The sequence below is a fragment of the Phyllostomus discolor genome, chromosome 8 (genome assembly GCF_004126475.2).
Source record: "Phyllostomus discolor isolate MPI-MPIP mPhyDis1 chromosome 8, mPhyDis1.pri.v3, whole genome shotgun sequence".
Classification (NCBI taxonomy): Eukaryota; Metazoa; Chordata; class Mammalia; order Chiroptera; family Phyllostomidae; genus Phyllostomus; species Phyllostomus discolor.
The window spans coordinates 93,394,386-93,409,367 of NC_040910.2; the positions used below are offsets into that span (position 1 = coordinate 93,394,386).

The 14,982-nt window shown below is 39.3% G+C and overlaps 1 protein-coding gene across 11 annotated transcripts in view; it reads right to left on the reverse strand.

Annotated features, from left to right (window-relative positions):
• Nucleotides 1-14,982, reverse strand: part of BCAS3 (BCAS3 microtubule associated cell migration factor) — a 485,409-nt gene that overhangs the window by 250,249 nt on the left and 220,178 nt on the right. For all 11 annotated transcript variants that reach the window (XM_036033603.1, XM_036033602.1, XM_028521954.2 and 8 more), the window contains 2 exons: nucleotides 4,112-4,212; nucleotides 1,567-1,763 (listed from right to left, as the gene is read on the reverse strand). In XM_036033603.1, coding sequence (XP_035889496.1) covers nucleotides 1,567-1,763; nucleotides 4,112-4,212 — 298 coding nt within the window. The remainder of the gene's footprint in view (nucleotides 1-1,566; nucleotides 1,764-4,111; nucleotides 4,213-14,982) is intronic.

Consider the following 14,982-nt stretch of genomic DNA (forward strand, 5'->3'; position numbering starts at 1 on the left):
TCCAAAAAATAAGACAATATTTTAATCAAACATAAACAATTTAATGCCATTTAGGTAACAAATAGTGGGAGCTCTTCAGTGTAAGGAAAAGGAAGGCCCCTCAGGAAAGTTCTGGAAGGGTTTAGGGAAAGTGGCACTGTCTGGAGAAGCTAGAGAGCTCTTAGACAAACGACTGTGTCTGAAGTGAAGGGTCACAGTGAAAGCTGGAGGAGGTCACAAAAAAAAGAACAACAGAGAGCTGTGTCCTCCAAAGAAAATGGACAGGGTCTTGTTATAGCAGCAGGTAACAGTCATCAGGAAAAAAAGAATAGAGTCTTGTGAGAAGAGCAATAAAGAGAATAAACATGGTCTTATGTTATACCTTCATATTAACTAACATCTAGGCAACTGAATGACATAAACATGAATGATTACGCATTACATCACTAAGCTGAAGACTAACTCATCTTGACCTGCTGAAAATGGACTATCTAAGCTAGAACATATTTCACAATTGGCACCAGTGAAAACTGTTCTAGTACACACTATATTGTCAACTATTGCCTGACATCTTGGGGAAATTTTTACAAAGTGAATGAAAATGTGCTAGAAAAAATAAAAGGATAAGGAATGGAAGAAAGAAATAAAATACAAAGCAAACTAAAAAACACTAAAACACTAAACAAGGTATTAAAGAAGACATATTCCATTACATAAATGATTCTTAAAAAAGAAAACATCCACCTCTACAACAGCTTTTGCTTTCTTATAAAGGTTTGTTGGCAAATCAATGTTGGCAAAGAGACAGCTAAAAGCACATTTCCAGCATCTGAATGGGATACATTTCTCCACAACTTTAAAAAATGGATGCAAGGAAAACTTCAGAGGGCTTTTTAAGCACAATGAAAGATACACTATAGAACTTTTTAAAAAGAGAAGACATGGAAAGGCAGATTATATTGCATTAGACTGAGCCCCTCATTGTCTGTTGTCCACAAATGTGTCATCTTCGTGTAACAAATCAAACTGCTAAGCAAACCTGAATTGCAAAAGTCAAAAAATTTTCAGCTGCATTAAAAACAAAACACCTAATAAAAAAGCATACTTTGTAAGCCCTGTATTATCATTCTGACAAGTGGGGATCACAGAATATATAAAGATGAAAAACTCTACGTGAATTTGTATCAACACTTTCTTATCCCAAAACCTTTCAAAGCCTGAAAGAAGAAATCTGCAGGATTAGGACAGATGTGTAGTTCAGCTGGAAGATGAAAGAGAAGGATCAGGACAGGAGGGTATCACCAGACTTCAGACAATTAGAAATATGAGTGAGGCAACACGAAGTGGCTTTAAAAGGTGTAATGAACATAACATTTTGGGGAATGTAATCCAAAACACAAACATTTACTGGATACAATGAGATCCCACACAAGATCCCCAGTGACAATAAGGAATCACAACGTACAGCGTGTGTATTCTGCAACATGACACTGTGCCCAAAGGGGAAATGTAAATACTGCTGACGATGCTCTTCACAAATGATTGTATTATTCCAGTGAAACGACTCCCCTAGTTCTTATTTCTTACCTGAGACTATTGAGATCAAGATCATCTGTATCAAAATCCAGAAGGGGCTGTGGAGTATCACTTGGACCATGAGACTGCAGCACAGATGAACTGGAAGAGATGACGGTGGTTTGGCCTGAGGGATGGATGGTTTTGAACTGGAACTGTGGACCCATCCACAGCCGCCTGTGGGGTCCAGTGTGCGTTACAATCTCTACCTGAAACAGATCAGGAGTCATGATTTAAATGTGCTATGACCTTTCAGGGCTTTTATAATATTCCCACCCTGTCTCTGAACACATTCTTCAAGAAGCTTATTTTAACCAAGTGAGAGAGGAACAGGGCTCCCACAGCCGAAGGTGCAATGATAATCACAGCCTACACAGATATTCACTGTACCCCTCCTGCAAGTTCTCACATAAATAAACAAAAAGCTTTTGTGCATGTACATATGTGTGTGTGTGTACACAAATACATAATATATAGGTATGCCTGCTGCCTGTCTCATAAAACCAGCATCGGCTCCCTAGGGACTGTCTTTTTCATTCATTCTAGACATACTTACCACTCCTCTGTGGGCATGCACTGAATACTATACCTATAAGCTGCAAATTCAAAATAATTCCCTCATTGAGGATCAAGCTCATGACAAATTTGAAGTTGATCTTGAACTATCCAAGGGGAAATAAAAAGATCTAAAATAGTTTTCAACACCCAAAGCCCCATTTATTTCCACAATTAAATATTGTAATATTTACTATACTGCCCTTAAAATACCCCACAATCCACTTTTAAATTAAGAGAGTATGACATGTTTTCTGTCTGACTGAATTTGTCTTCAAAATACCATTACTCATTCAGAGTGTTTTCTCAACTATCATGAAGAGTGACACAGGTATTTTAAGGGCTGCAAAACAGTAAAACTAAAATGCTTTAAGAATTTCATACTCAGAATAGGAGACACTGGGTGAAACTTGAGAACAAATATATAATTTTACAAATGAGCAACATGCATAAGAGACTAAATATCGCGAACCTTTGGTGAAAGACTCTCTCTCAGTGTCTTGTAATTGCTATATCCTTGTCTGTGCACATACTTTACAGAACTGACTTCCCATGTGCCTTCTTTTGGCCCTGAGTTCCTTTATATTTAATCACATTTCTCTGATTGCAGTGATTAATTCTTAACAAAACATAACTGAAAAGGTCCACAGAGTGCAGCTCTGTGTTTGAAAGTCCTAAAGGGCAAAACGAGCATCACGGCCTTCGAACAATATTCACATTCCCACTGCTCACAGGGAGACAACTGCTCAGATTTAGGACAGCGATTTCTGATTCAAGTGGTTGTATTCAGTAATGTGAATTAGGCCACAGATAAAGCATTGTGTGTATTTTAAGCTCAAGACCATCAGTGCCGCAGAGCCGAGAGGTGAACAGATGCCGGTGCAGTCGCACGGAGGCGACGGCCAGATGTTCCTGCTCACTCCCCTGCCGTGTGCAGCGCAGACACATGGTGTGCACGCTCACACGGACAGCACACGTCACCCCTGCTGCTAATTGAAAAGTTGAAGTGAAGGACAGTGGTTTCTTTACCAGCCTTCTTCTATTTTTAAAAATTTACTGTGTTATGTTCGAGAAAGGACGTCTCTCCACAGGCCAGGAACTGAAGCACCGACCCTCCTTGACAGAGCGTCCTGTGTTTCAGGTGTGATGAAACGTGTCACCTAGAAACCGTTTCATTCCCCAGTGCCCACGCTTCCTTTCGTTCTCCGGGCTGCCCTCCCCGATGAAGCAGCAACACCACGCCAGCCGCGCCTCCGCCGCGCACCTGTCTCAGGAAAAGCCCCTGGACTGGTAATCTGAGACGGGTCATTAACTTCACCAAGTGATGTCAGCTTTGAGGCAGACATAACAGCATTTGTAATGAAGTCATTTGTAATCTCATCACTTTGAAATCTGCCCAAGTACCTTTTATTTCAAAGCCCTTGAGATGAAGCGAGCTTCACCTGGCCAGGGGAGGGAGGGTCTGCGGGAGCCGCCCCAGGACTGCGTTCGAGGCCGCCGGAAGCAGCCTGCGAGAACGGAGACCCCGTGGGCACAGTCACGGCTTGTGCAGACCAGAATGCTGAACCTTCCTGATCCAAGTATGGGCCTGACATTCAGAAAAATGGTGACTCCACAAAACAAATCCCAAAGATTATCGAATGGTTTCACTGCTTTAGCAAGGCCAATTCTTATTTTAACCCAAAGTGTCCACCTAAAATCCAAGGTCCTAAGGAACATAAGTGGACGGTTTGAAAGACATGCATATTTTATGCTGTCTGCATGAAAGCTGGTGCACACATATACATATGCGCGTATAAATAATATAGGTGCATGGATCCCTGTCGCAGTGTTTATGACAAATTCTTAACATGGAAAGACAGTTGACTAGTTGTTAGTTATCCTAAAAAGATTTCCCAATTCCGTTCATTTTCCTCTGAGGAAAATAAGTTTTAAAATTCAAGAATGGAAACAGACAACAGATTCCTGTTTTCTTTCACTGTAACAGGCCATTCTTTTTTACCTGAGAAAGCCATTCTTCATCTTCCTGTCCGCTGTGGTCAGAAGCTAAACTGTCATAGGACCCATGCCGAGTAATGGGCCCAGGGCTTCCAGGGGGAACCACTACGGGAAAAAGAAAACACATTTAAACAACTCTAACTCATGCAGTGGCTAGATGAATGTGGGCACAACCACCCTGGGTACTGTGGTACTTTATAAGATAAAGCGTGACAATGCATAAAGGTAATTCGAATAATTAATGAACAAGAAAGACTGAATTTCTTAGGAATAAGAAAGATCTTCAACTGAGTACACTTTTAAAAAATGTGCAGGAATTTAGTCATGACATATATCGCTGTAGAAGAAATAACCAACTACCTGTATCTTAACAGCACAAGTACATTTAGAAGCAGGAACAATTCGCCTGCTTCTAACCTTCAGGATTTGGGCGATTTAAATCACCTCCAGTAAACAAACAAAATAATAGTATGATGCAGTTCCTATAATTCAGGAAGAAATGTTTAAAACAAATGTCAAGTAATAAGATTTTTAAAGAATCTTTCATATAAATGGAAGGCATAAAAATACATTTTTATTTTAAAAACACTTTTAATTTATGAAACATTTCATTTATCCAAAATAACTTCATTATCTTGAGGCAGGCTGAGCTGAACTTAAACGGATGGGAATTCTCTTCAGTCATTTTTTAAGCCTCTCCTAGGTAACTCTGCCATTTCTCTTCAGGCACTTCTCAAAGAGTTCGGCTCTGCACCTGCGCTGGTTGATACCAGAAATCTATTCCGTGCCTGCACGAAGGACCCAGCCCCGTATGAGCCAGACCCAGGCAGTGGTCCGGGAGCCATACTCTTCGTTAGCCTGTACTCCCTTGAAGCAACAAGCTCCCTACCTTCTCCTTTCCCCCCCACCTTGCTTTCAGTAAGCCTCTTCTTTTGAATCTGTTTTTCCCCCTCTCTTGATTTCTTCAGCTGGAGCAAGAACCCCTTCACCAGCAACAGTAGGATACAGGCTCTAAACACAAAGAGCCTACTTTCTCATATGAAGAGGAAACTTTGCTCAGTCCAACTCATAAATCAGCAATGATTTATGGAGTTTCTACCATGAACCAAATGTTATCCCAGTAAAACATAGCTTCTTCTTTTTAAAGTACTATACTATTTATTTACTTAACTCTAGTATAAAACAGACTATTTAGGCCACTTTTATAGTTGCAGAAGAGACAGAGATTTCCCACATACTCTCTACTTCCACATACCATTTTAATACTAAGCAAAATAAAGCAATGAAATGCTGATGGGAAAGAGAGAAAACAAAAAGACAGAGAAAAGAAGGAAGAAAAGTAGATGAGTATTAAAGAAATGTGGGAGAAGCAGAAAAGAGCAACAGAAAATAATCTCATAATTCCAACCACCCAGACATACATGTATATACTTCTACACATGCATTTTCCTTTGGCTACATTCCTAAAAATGAAATTAAAGCGCATGAACATATTTTAATTTCTTCATGCACATTCCCAGAGTTCTTCACTTCCACCAGCAGTGACGAAGAACACTAATCTCACTGCACTTTTGCCAGGACAAGGTTCGGTATCTTGAAGGAATCTTAGTGAAACAGGTGGAAGTGGGGTAGACAAAGGCAGAGCCTAGGGCAAGACTTTAAAGGACACACATATTCACAAACAACTGACCTTCACTTGCTGGGAGAGGAGAAAGGGTACCTGAGACAGTCAATGTGCACGGGGCGGTGTGGACAGTACTGAGGGGTAAGAACTGCAGCAGCGCAAACTAGCTGCACCGGTCCTTCACAAGCACAGCTCCACCGCTGACAGGCACGTGACACAAAACACAAGTGACGATCTAAGCATAATGCCTAGTGTCTCGTGATTTTTTTAATATCACAAAGAAAAGAATGCCATAAAAATTATCTAGTTGATATCTATGCAACCTCTTGGAAATAATTTTGGTGTATGTTGCAAAACTGGTATCTAGAGGTCAGGGCAAATATCTGGAGGTCAGGAAATACTTTCGTAAGCAGCTGAGGGCAGAGAAGATTTTTAAAGGAGCAACAGAGTAGGTCGTGTGGATATCTGAGGGGAGAGTGTTACAAACACAACCCCAAGTACAAAGATTTTGGAGTGGGAACAAAAAAGAAACGTTTCAGTAACACCAGGAGGCCAGTGTGGTTGTATACTGAGGCAGTTTTAAAGTGGAAGGTTAGTCAGTGAGACAATGGGGACCGGGAAAGAAAAGGAAAAAGAAAAGGTTTGTTGAGGGCTTTAAAAAAAAAAAAAAGCTGAGGATAATGTGATGGAAAGATACTGAAAAGTTCCAAAGAGAAATGAGAAATGATAACCGTGTGTAACAAACTAGTACCTAATGTGAATCTTTTCCAAGAGCTTACATTGCATTCTACATACGCTGTGCCTAGGCTAGTACCTGTAGCAAAATATTTATCTTGCACTCCAAAAGTATTAAGTAAATGGATGGAGTTTTGGAGTCTGGACTAAGTAATGACATTGGAATGGCTAGATACTTATTTATCCATCATCAAAATGGGATAAACTTAAAAAATAACCCAGTGGCAGGGGTGGGGGGAGGAAGAGTGGGCACACAGACAAAACAAGGCCGGCGTGAGTCGCTGAAGCTGGGTGGAAGGGGCTGGAGAGGCGTCTGCTGCTGTTTTCTAACGGGCCGTCCGTCTGGAACGTCTCACAGTGAGAAGTTAAACGAGAAGAGAAAGAAGAACCTTCTTCCTCCTCTTCCCAGCCTTCCTTTGCTTTCCAAAAAAAAGGGGTAAAAATACAAAGTATATATCTATAAAACATTAAATCTGAATCTTGAATTCTAAGTAGAAATTGTTAAGTGTTAAAAGTTTCCACACTTTGTGTTCACTTAAAAAGTTTCCCAGTTAAGAATGTTTTGAAGCATTCAGAAGTGTCACGATATAAAAACACAGGTCTGATTATTCTGGTTCTGTTTTTCTTTTTTTAAATATGCTTCAAAATTCTCAGGAATTCTTTTAAGCAGTGCACATATTGCAATAACCATGGATTTTACAATTGGGATTTTACAATATTACTCTACAATTGGGAAAATAAATTCTTTAAAGTTGAAAATAAAATACAGGTCTGGTGAAATAATACTTTTTTCAACATGCAAAAATTATCTTTCCTTCTCTCTCACATTTCTTTACCTTTAAAAGCGTCCCCAATCTAGGTAGGAAAAATATGTCATCTTTACTGGCTTGGGAAAGCAATGACATACAAGGTCACAATGAAAATAAATTCAAAACCTTGACACTGGGATAAGAAAAAGAGATGGAATGTATAACAAGAGCAAAACTTCTATGCTTTCTGACCAATTATTAGGAAAGATTCAGAAACTGGACCATGAGTACCATAAACAGAGAGGGGGGAAAGAGTTCCCAAGGAAGGGCAGGAATTGACAGAATCCTGGAAGGGGTTTTAGGGCTGAAGAGCTGTGAAAAATCATACTGTGGAGTTCAAGGACACAGCAAGAGATCCCACGTGGTGCAAGAGTTCAAGGCATGTGCACACAGAATGTCTGTACAGCCAAGTCCGTAGCAACCTCTCAAAGTTTCCCATGAATCAGCTGAGATTACTATGTGTCCAAGACTAATATGAACAAAGTCCAAAGAATTGACAGGCTCTGAGGTAGAAACAAGGATGAGATCTATATGAAGCAATGACCAATGATCAGTTAGGAAATTGGGACATCTTAATGGTTGCAACAAGGATAAAATGGCCGTAAAACTCTCCCATCTCATTATCTTTGCAATCTGTAAGCCCTATCAAATTTAGATACAATTTTGGGGAGGTCATTAATTGATTGAGATTAATTTGTTTCACATTTGTTAGAATGGAGGTACAAAAGAGAACTTATGAGAGTTTATTAAAAAATGATGGGGGAGAAATGGGGACAACTGTAACTGAACAATAAAAAACAAAATAAATCACACCAAAAAAAATGAGTCAAATATCTTACAAGCCTGAGCTGAATGAACAAACAAATGTACATACCTACTACCTAAAGAAAAATGTTTAGTATGCTTTAGGTACCAGCTGTTCTTAGATAATTAATAAACCTGGGACAGGAAAAGTATGTAATTTTGAAACAAAAATATCTGTCATGTTCCATCCCTACTTTAGCCCTACTAGTAAAATAATTTAAAACAAGCCTATCCATGTAGCTAAAAGGGATACCCTATCACTCAACTTTACAGAATACAATCTCAAAAGTGCTGCTGCTGCACAGGCATTTGGTAAGTATAGATGAACAAGCAGGGCTGGACCAGCAGACCATTATGAGGTCACTGTGAGCCAGACTTTGTTTATATTGTGTTCTCAGGAAGGCAGACCATGCTTCCAGTGAGTAAATAAGAGCTAAAAAAATCACTACGTGTATTTTGCTGTCTTACAGTGATATATGGGGGGAGAGGTGTGTATACATGTGTTTCTATATATATTTTTATGTTTATGCGCAAAGCAAACCCAAACAAATCTGCTTCAGGGCCGACCTTTGCAAATTAGTCCTGTTAACCTAACCCCCCCAAAATTCCAAGTCAGTACAGCATCGTAAGTAAAATTATAAACAAAAAGATTAAATGGCCTTTTGATTATGTGTGTAAGTCTGAATTCCATCTAATAAAATTTTCAATATTCTACAATGGAAAGGGTCAATTTATAATGTAACTCCTCAAATCTATAAGTTGTTTGCACAAGTCCTCTGGTTTTGTATTTTTAGATGTCTTATGTACTATAATGTGAGGATCAATGGGTATATAGTTTTTATAAGTTATCCACATAAAATATAGCATTTATGAGTTAGAGGAAGTTAAAAAGCATTGATTTAGATGCTATTAAAGCTACAGGTACAAGGTATAAGCTATTCAAATAATAATTGCTAAATTAAAAAGTTATAAACATTGTATTAACAGACATTGAAAGTGACTCTGAAGCCGCCTTTTTAAGATAGATTAATGGAATGAATAAAGATTAATACTTGTAGGTGAGAATATGTAGGTTTGAACCAAGGTCCTAAGAAGGAGTTATTTCTAGTCATGGAGAAATTTTAACCTGTTGACATTTCACAGTGTTTTCTCCAAAATGGTAACAGTATATCCTTAATTTCAAGGAATCCAATTCTTTCTAAAATACCCAAAATTTACCAGCTGGCTCTCAGTAACTAAGTTCATCTGCAACAAATCTAGTCTTCTGGTTAGAAAACAGAAGTTTTTATCGTTAGTATATTGAATACACCTTATATTAGGGCAGGTAAATATGTTTCTTAGTGTGTTTGACATGGTTTAGGTATTCAAAAAAAAAATCTCCTAACTATGGAGTTTTCATCAGGGTACACGGGGGCTAGGTGTTCCATTAAGATGAAAGAATACAAAAAATTATTATTTGCTCCCAGCACCATTTGCTTTTAAAGCAATGAAAGAAAAAAGATTCGACAATGCATATCAAAGTTAAAAGACTAGCCGCAGATGGGTTATAAGCATCCTTTTTACATAAACTAACACCAAGCATCATATTGAACTCAGGGCAGTTCTTGTTGTTCTTGTTGTATTCTTCCCTACATCTCTTGAACTCCCAGTAATAAATTCTCTTAGCTGGAGCTCTGGAAGCTTCAGAGGACAGAGCTAATGAACTACAGGTTCTGCTGCTAGTGAACTCCATGCTCCCAACTTTAGGAGACGTTAAAAGGCCGTTCTACTCCCTGAAATGAATCTCAGAGCAATTGAATCAGGGAAATCTGCTTCTCGAACAAGGGGAAAACACCGCTTTGAATGCTCTCTAGTTACATATAATTAATATAAGATTGCATATCAACTACACTTAAATAAAAAAAATTTAATAGTATCTAGTTTTTGTGACATAGAGCTCATGGCTTTAGCTTCTGTTGAAAACCCTAAAATAGGTTCATATGCTAAACATATAGATCCAGAAAGAAACTCCAAGTCCTTTCCTATGAAGAAACAAAGCTGGGTCTAAAGGTTTTTATGTGGAGAAGTGAGTGTGAGGTGGGCCACACTGGCACTCGGGGGGCAGCGGAGTGAAGTATACTGCAGACTCGGGCCCACACTCGGCTTTTGTTCCCCGCACTCTCTACCATGTCCCCACCAACCCTCCACAAACAGTGAAACTCTTACCATGCTGAAGTCTTTAGTGGAGACCTGGGAGGTGAATAATGTTGTGCCAGAATTATTCAGCCCTTTAGGTTATTTAGGGGAACATGTTGCCTTTTTCTAGCATCAGAGAAATTTGTGAGTTAAATGACATCATGCTGCCTTGAATGAAACAGCTCAGGCTCAAAGTTCACCCAAAGGCCAACAGTGATAAACTCTCATCCAAGGACAAACTTCAATATATTTTTGGTACTTATTAAAAACAGCATTTACATAACAGGCGTACAATGAGAGAGGGCTCTTTACCAAACTCTGTTTCTGATCAGAAAGCACTCAGGACCTGAGGAAGAAATTCTGCTTGGGAATGTAGTTTCTTAGTACAGAAACTAAAATTTGCCTTAAAAAAAAAAAAAGGCTCAAAAGACCATCCAAAAGCAAAATGGTCTAAGGCATTTCCAATGAACAAGCAATTTACAAATGAGGAAATACAAGAGCCAACAAAGGTGTGCAAATAATAGTAATAAGAGATTTGCTAATTTAAAAGTTAGGCTGTCATACTATCAAACTGGCAAAAATTAAACACTGGCCTCTTTAAAAACAATTTTTTAAAAAGTGAAAAAGCTCTCAGGTTAAAAATAACACACTTTACTGCCTTAAGGAATGAGTAGCATTCTTATTCTTATTAAGGGATTATTTCTCCTGAAAACTAGAAAGAAGTTTCTCTCTGACGTATAAACGTTTCAACTTAAGTATACAGGAATCACTGGATTTCATTCGGGGTAGGTAAGCAACAGCGCTGCATGTTACTGGCTATTCTGTCTATGTGGAGCCATCTCTTGCACCAGTGCCGTAACAGCTACAGTGTTACAATCCACAAATGGGGGGGCAAGCTTTACCTACATTACATATTAACTGAATTAATGATCTTCCATGCACCCTGACTGAGCGGTCCCACAGATGTTCTCTAATTAATAGAGTTTTCTAACGGTCAGTCATTGTACACTTCAGGTTTTCTTTTAGTCCACGTTCTCAGAATAGTCACAGGCATCATGATGAGAATAATGACATATCTTCATTGCCCGAGATAACAGATTTCGCCGAATAACCGAAACACTTAGTGCATCTTTGCCTTGCCCTGCTCTGTCTTCTTTTTCCTGCCCCCCCAGGTACCATGTAATACCCTCAGAGAAGACATAAACTCCAGAGTCTTCCTTTGTCATTCCTGCTGCCATAAGGGTCACATGACACGTAGCGTCTGGACAGATTATGCCTGGAGGTAGTCGGGAAGGGTTCACAATTTAGTTTGGCTCCTCACCGTGAAACAAGATGGCTTCATGCTATCATCGGCAAGATCGCCTACTGCACTAAAAATTTCAGAGGGTCCCAATATGCTTCTGAGAACTGAACAGACTGCAACAGTCTCTTCAAAACATTTTCAATTAAGGTCAAGGTGGAGTTTATTTACCTGGAAAGATGTACACAATGCCTATTTGATGTGCATTAAAGCAACTCGATTCATAGACAACCACATTATATATACATTAAAACAACAGCACGATAGCTTCAAAAGCCCACCTTACTATTTTAAAGGATTGTACTATGACTATATAATACCGTCCTTGTAAATTATGGGTAACAACTGTGCCTTGCCACAGTTTACATAATCTACACAGACATGTGAGTCTAAATTGGAACCAGCCCATTTTTGTCAGAGCTCAACTCCAGGTACAGCAGTGTCTCCTGAAAGGGTAGGGACAAGGATACAGGACAGGCGAGAAGACAGGGATGACTTATGTTCCACCAAATAGTCCTTGGTACCTTATAAACTGTGTATGCCGTGTACCTGTTTAAAAGTGAAAATTTAGGAAAATTGTGGAAAAAAGCACACTTAAACTGGTGTGGTTAATGTAGTCAATCCGAGAAGTCAAACAAAGAAATCAGATGCCTATCAGCGAACGACGGACACCAGTGCACAGAACAGAGTTGGGCTTACTGCACGTTGGGTGAGACCAAGTTCCCTATTTTCATTAAAAAGGGGTGTGGAAGTGCTTGTGTACACACTCTCACTCCACACACATCCACTGATCGCTGTCTCCACATTTACACACACATATTAAACACAGGGCCAGCTTTTAGCAACTGCCCGACCACACACGGTGGGATGTGTTTTGGTTGAGTGACAGGACTATCTGCTGGAAGCCAGAGGCAACCCTGCTGCTGCTTCTGTGCATTTAGAAACATGAGCTGTATCCTGCAATAGTGGTCATTGTATTCTCACAGCTAACCCTGTAGTTTAGAGGCACTTCTTTCAGGAAAAATCAATTCTCTAAAATATAATATCCTCTATAAGAGACTAAGATGAGTACAGGATAATGCAAAACAACTGCAACCTGGTGTCTAAAAGGTAAGAAATCATTGTTTGGGGACATTAAACTGTGTTCAGTCATCAATGTACCAGTTTTTGCAAGTAGGCAATAAGCCAGTTATTGGCAAACTTTTTGTCCTTGATCCCACCTTGCCATACTTGAGCAAAGAATCAAATGCACTCAGTCCAGCCTCCAGAATAAAGTGTGACAAACAAAAATAAAAGGGGAGGGAACTGTTTGTAAAGGGAAAAATGGCAAAAACCACTTTTTGCAAAGAGTTAATGCAGCTTCGTCCATGCTCCACTTACTCATTATCTAGTTAAGTACTAGATACGTCTAGATCATTATACAGCAGGAAGAATTAAGTGTGGATTTTCTCTTGCATAAGCACAAGAGAAGTTCTCTTGGCGTGGAGAGTTAAAAGCTTTTAGACATGGAAGACATCAACATTTTCAACATGTACTTAGAACATAATTTAAAATCTTTCTAAATAATCATTAAGGATCCATGATGGATCCCATATGATAAAGAAATGAAATGTTCAACATTTACCTCTAAATAAGTCAGAAAATTCACAGAACCAATAAGATAAAGGAAAGAGAGAGAGAATGCACCCCAACCACCGTGGGGTTTTCTCTCTCCAAATGCAGCAGAACACTTTCCAAGGCTCGCTCTCCCCATTACTGGTCTGAAACAGAAAACTACTGGAAAGAGTTATCTCCACAAATCACTGCCACTGTGTCACCTGTGTACTACATAACGGCATGGCAGTGGCTTGTTTTTTAAAGTCCTGACCATTAGACGTATGCTAAAGAACTCAGGTATAAAGATGTAATAGTGGGAGGCTTTCTTGTAATACTTTATGCACCTTACATTTAAGAGAGACACAAACAGAGACAGAGAGGGAGAGACTCCAGGGGAACAAAAGAAACAAGAGCGGCAGAATGTTGTCAACTCTTGAAGCTGGGTATTCAGCAGATTTGTGATACTATTTACTGAAATTCTGTGTATGTTTGAACATTCCCATAATAAAAACATTTAAAAGACTATTGTGTGAATGTTTGAAAAAAGCTGAGCACACATTTCTTGGCCAGCAGCTTGATAACGGTCATTTTGATTCTCTTCTTGGCCAGGGAGAGTGCGCCACAGCCGGACCACGTTGTGTTCACAGGGCACCACACGCGTGAGACCATCGTGTCGGTAGCTGTAGTTCTGGTTCACGGTGTAACATCTAATTTCTATATCCTATAGTGAACTGAAATCATCCACCCTTCCTTCCTCCCTTTCTTCCCTTCTTTCTTTTTCTTCCTTTTTACCCACCCTTCCTATCTTCCCCCTTTTTTCTTTCTTTCCTCCTCTCTCCCTCTCTATCGCTCCCACCTTCTCACTGCTTTTGAAAATTTTTGTTGGAAATCACCTAATATTCTATAATGCATGTTATACTATAAACCCAAAGAACACGGAGTGAAACACAGAGTGAAAAACTGGAAGGCTCACGGGAATGGTGAACAATGACCCCACTGATACCCTCAGAAACTCAAATGTCCCTCTGCCATTTCAGAAGTCTCAGGATGGAGAGAGTCTTACCGTTTTAGGTAAAAGTTTCAGAGCCTTATGGCAATGATGAAAAAGAACTTTCAAAGTAAAGTTTTCCACAGAGAACACCAAGAAAAATCTCACTCTCTATAAATTACTAAAGGAATGAAGATGCTCAAAACAAAGAAGCCTAAGAGACATTTTCAATTTGCATCAATAATTTAGAAATGCTAAGTGAAATTTACTTCTACAGCATTGAAAATGCACACATTAGGATAGAGCCACACTTGTCCAAGTGACCGTTAAAGGACAGGAGAGATGGGATGTAGCACAAATATCTCCTCTTCTCTGCTGTTTGTCAACAACAAAGCATCTCTGGCTGTGCCCCCGGCTGCTACTCGGTCACAAAGCACCAGAACCGAGGGAGGCAAGAAAGATCTCAGAGGAAGACAAGGGTTCTATTTCTATTAATGCTGCCTACAAACAACAGGCTATCTTTAGCAAGGTTTTATTCTATCTATCCAAGATAGCGTATGAAGCTTTTTGGAGGAATGATCTCGTTTCATCTGACAGCAAGCCTGTATGCAAGGTATTTTTAATTCCCATTTTAAAGGCAGGAACACTAAAGTTCAGGGAAGTTATTTGCTCAAAGTAACCCAGGTAGCAAACAACAGAAATAGAATTTAGAACTGCAAATGCCAAAGGCCATGTTCTTTACCTGAAGAATGAACTGCCTAAATGCATCATATCTTTACTTAGGTCACTATTTTAAATTAAAATTTTCATGTGAAACATGAAGGAGATGGTTTACCTCAGGTAT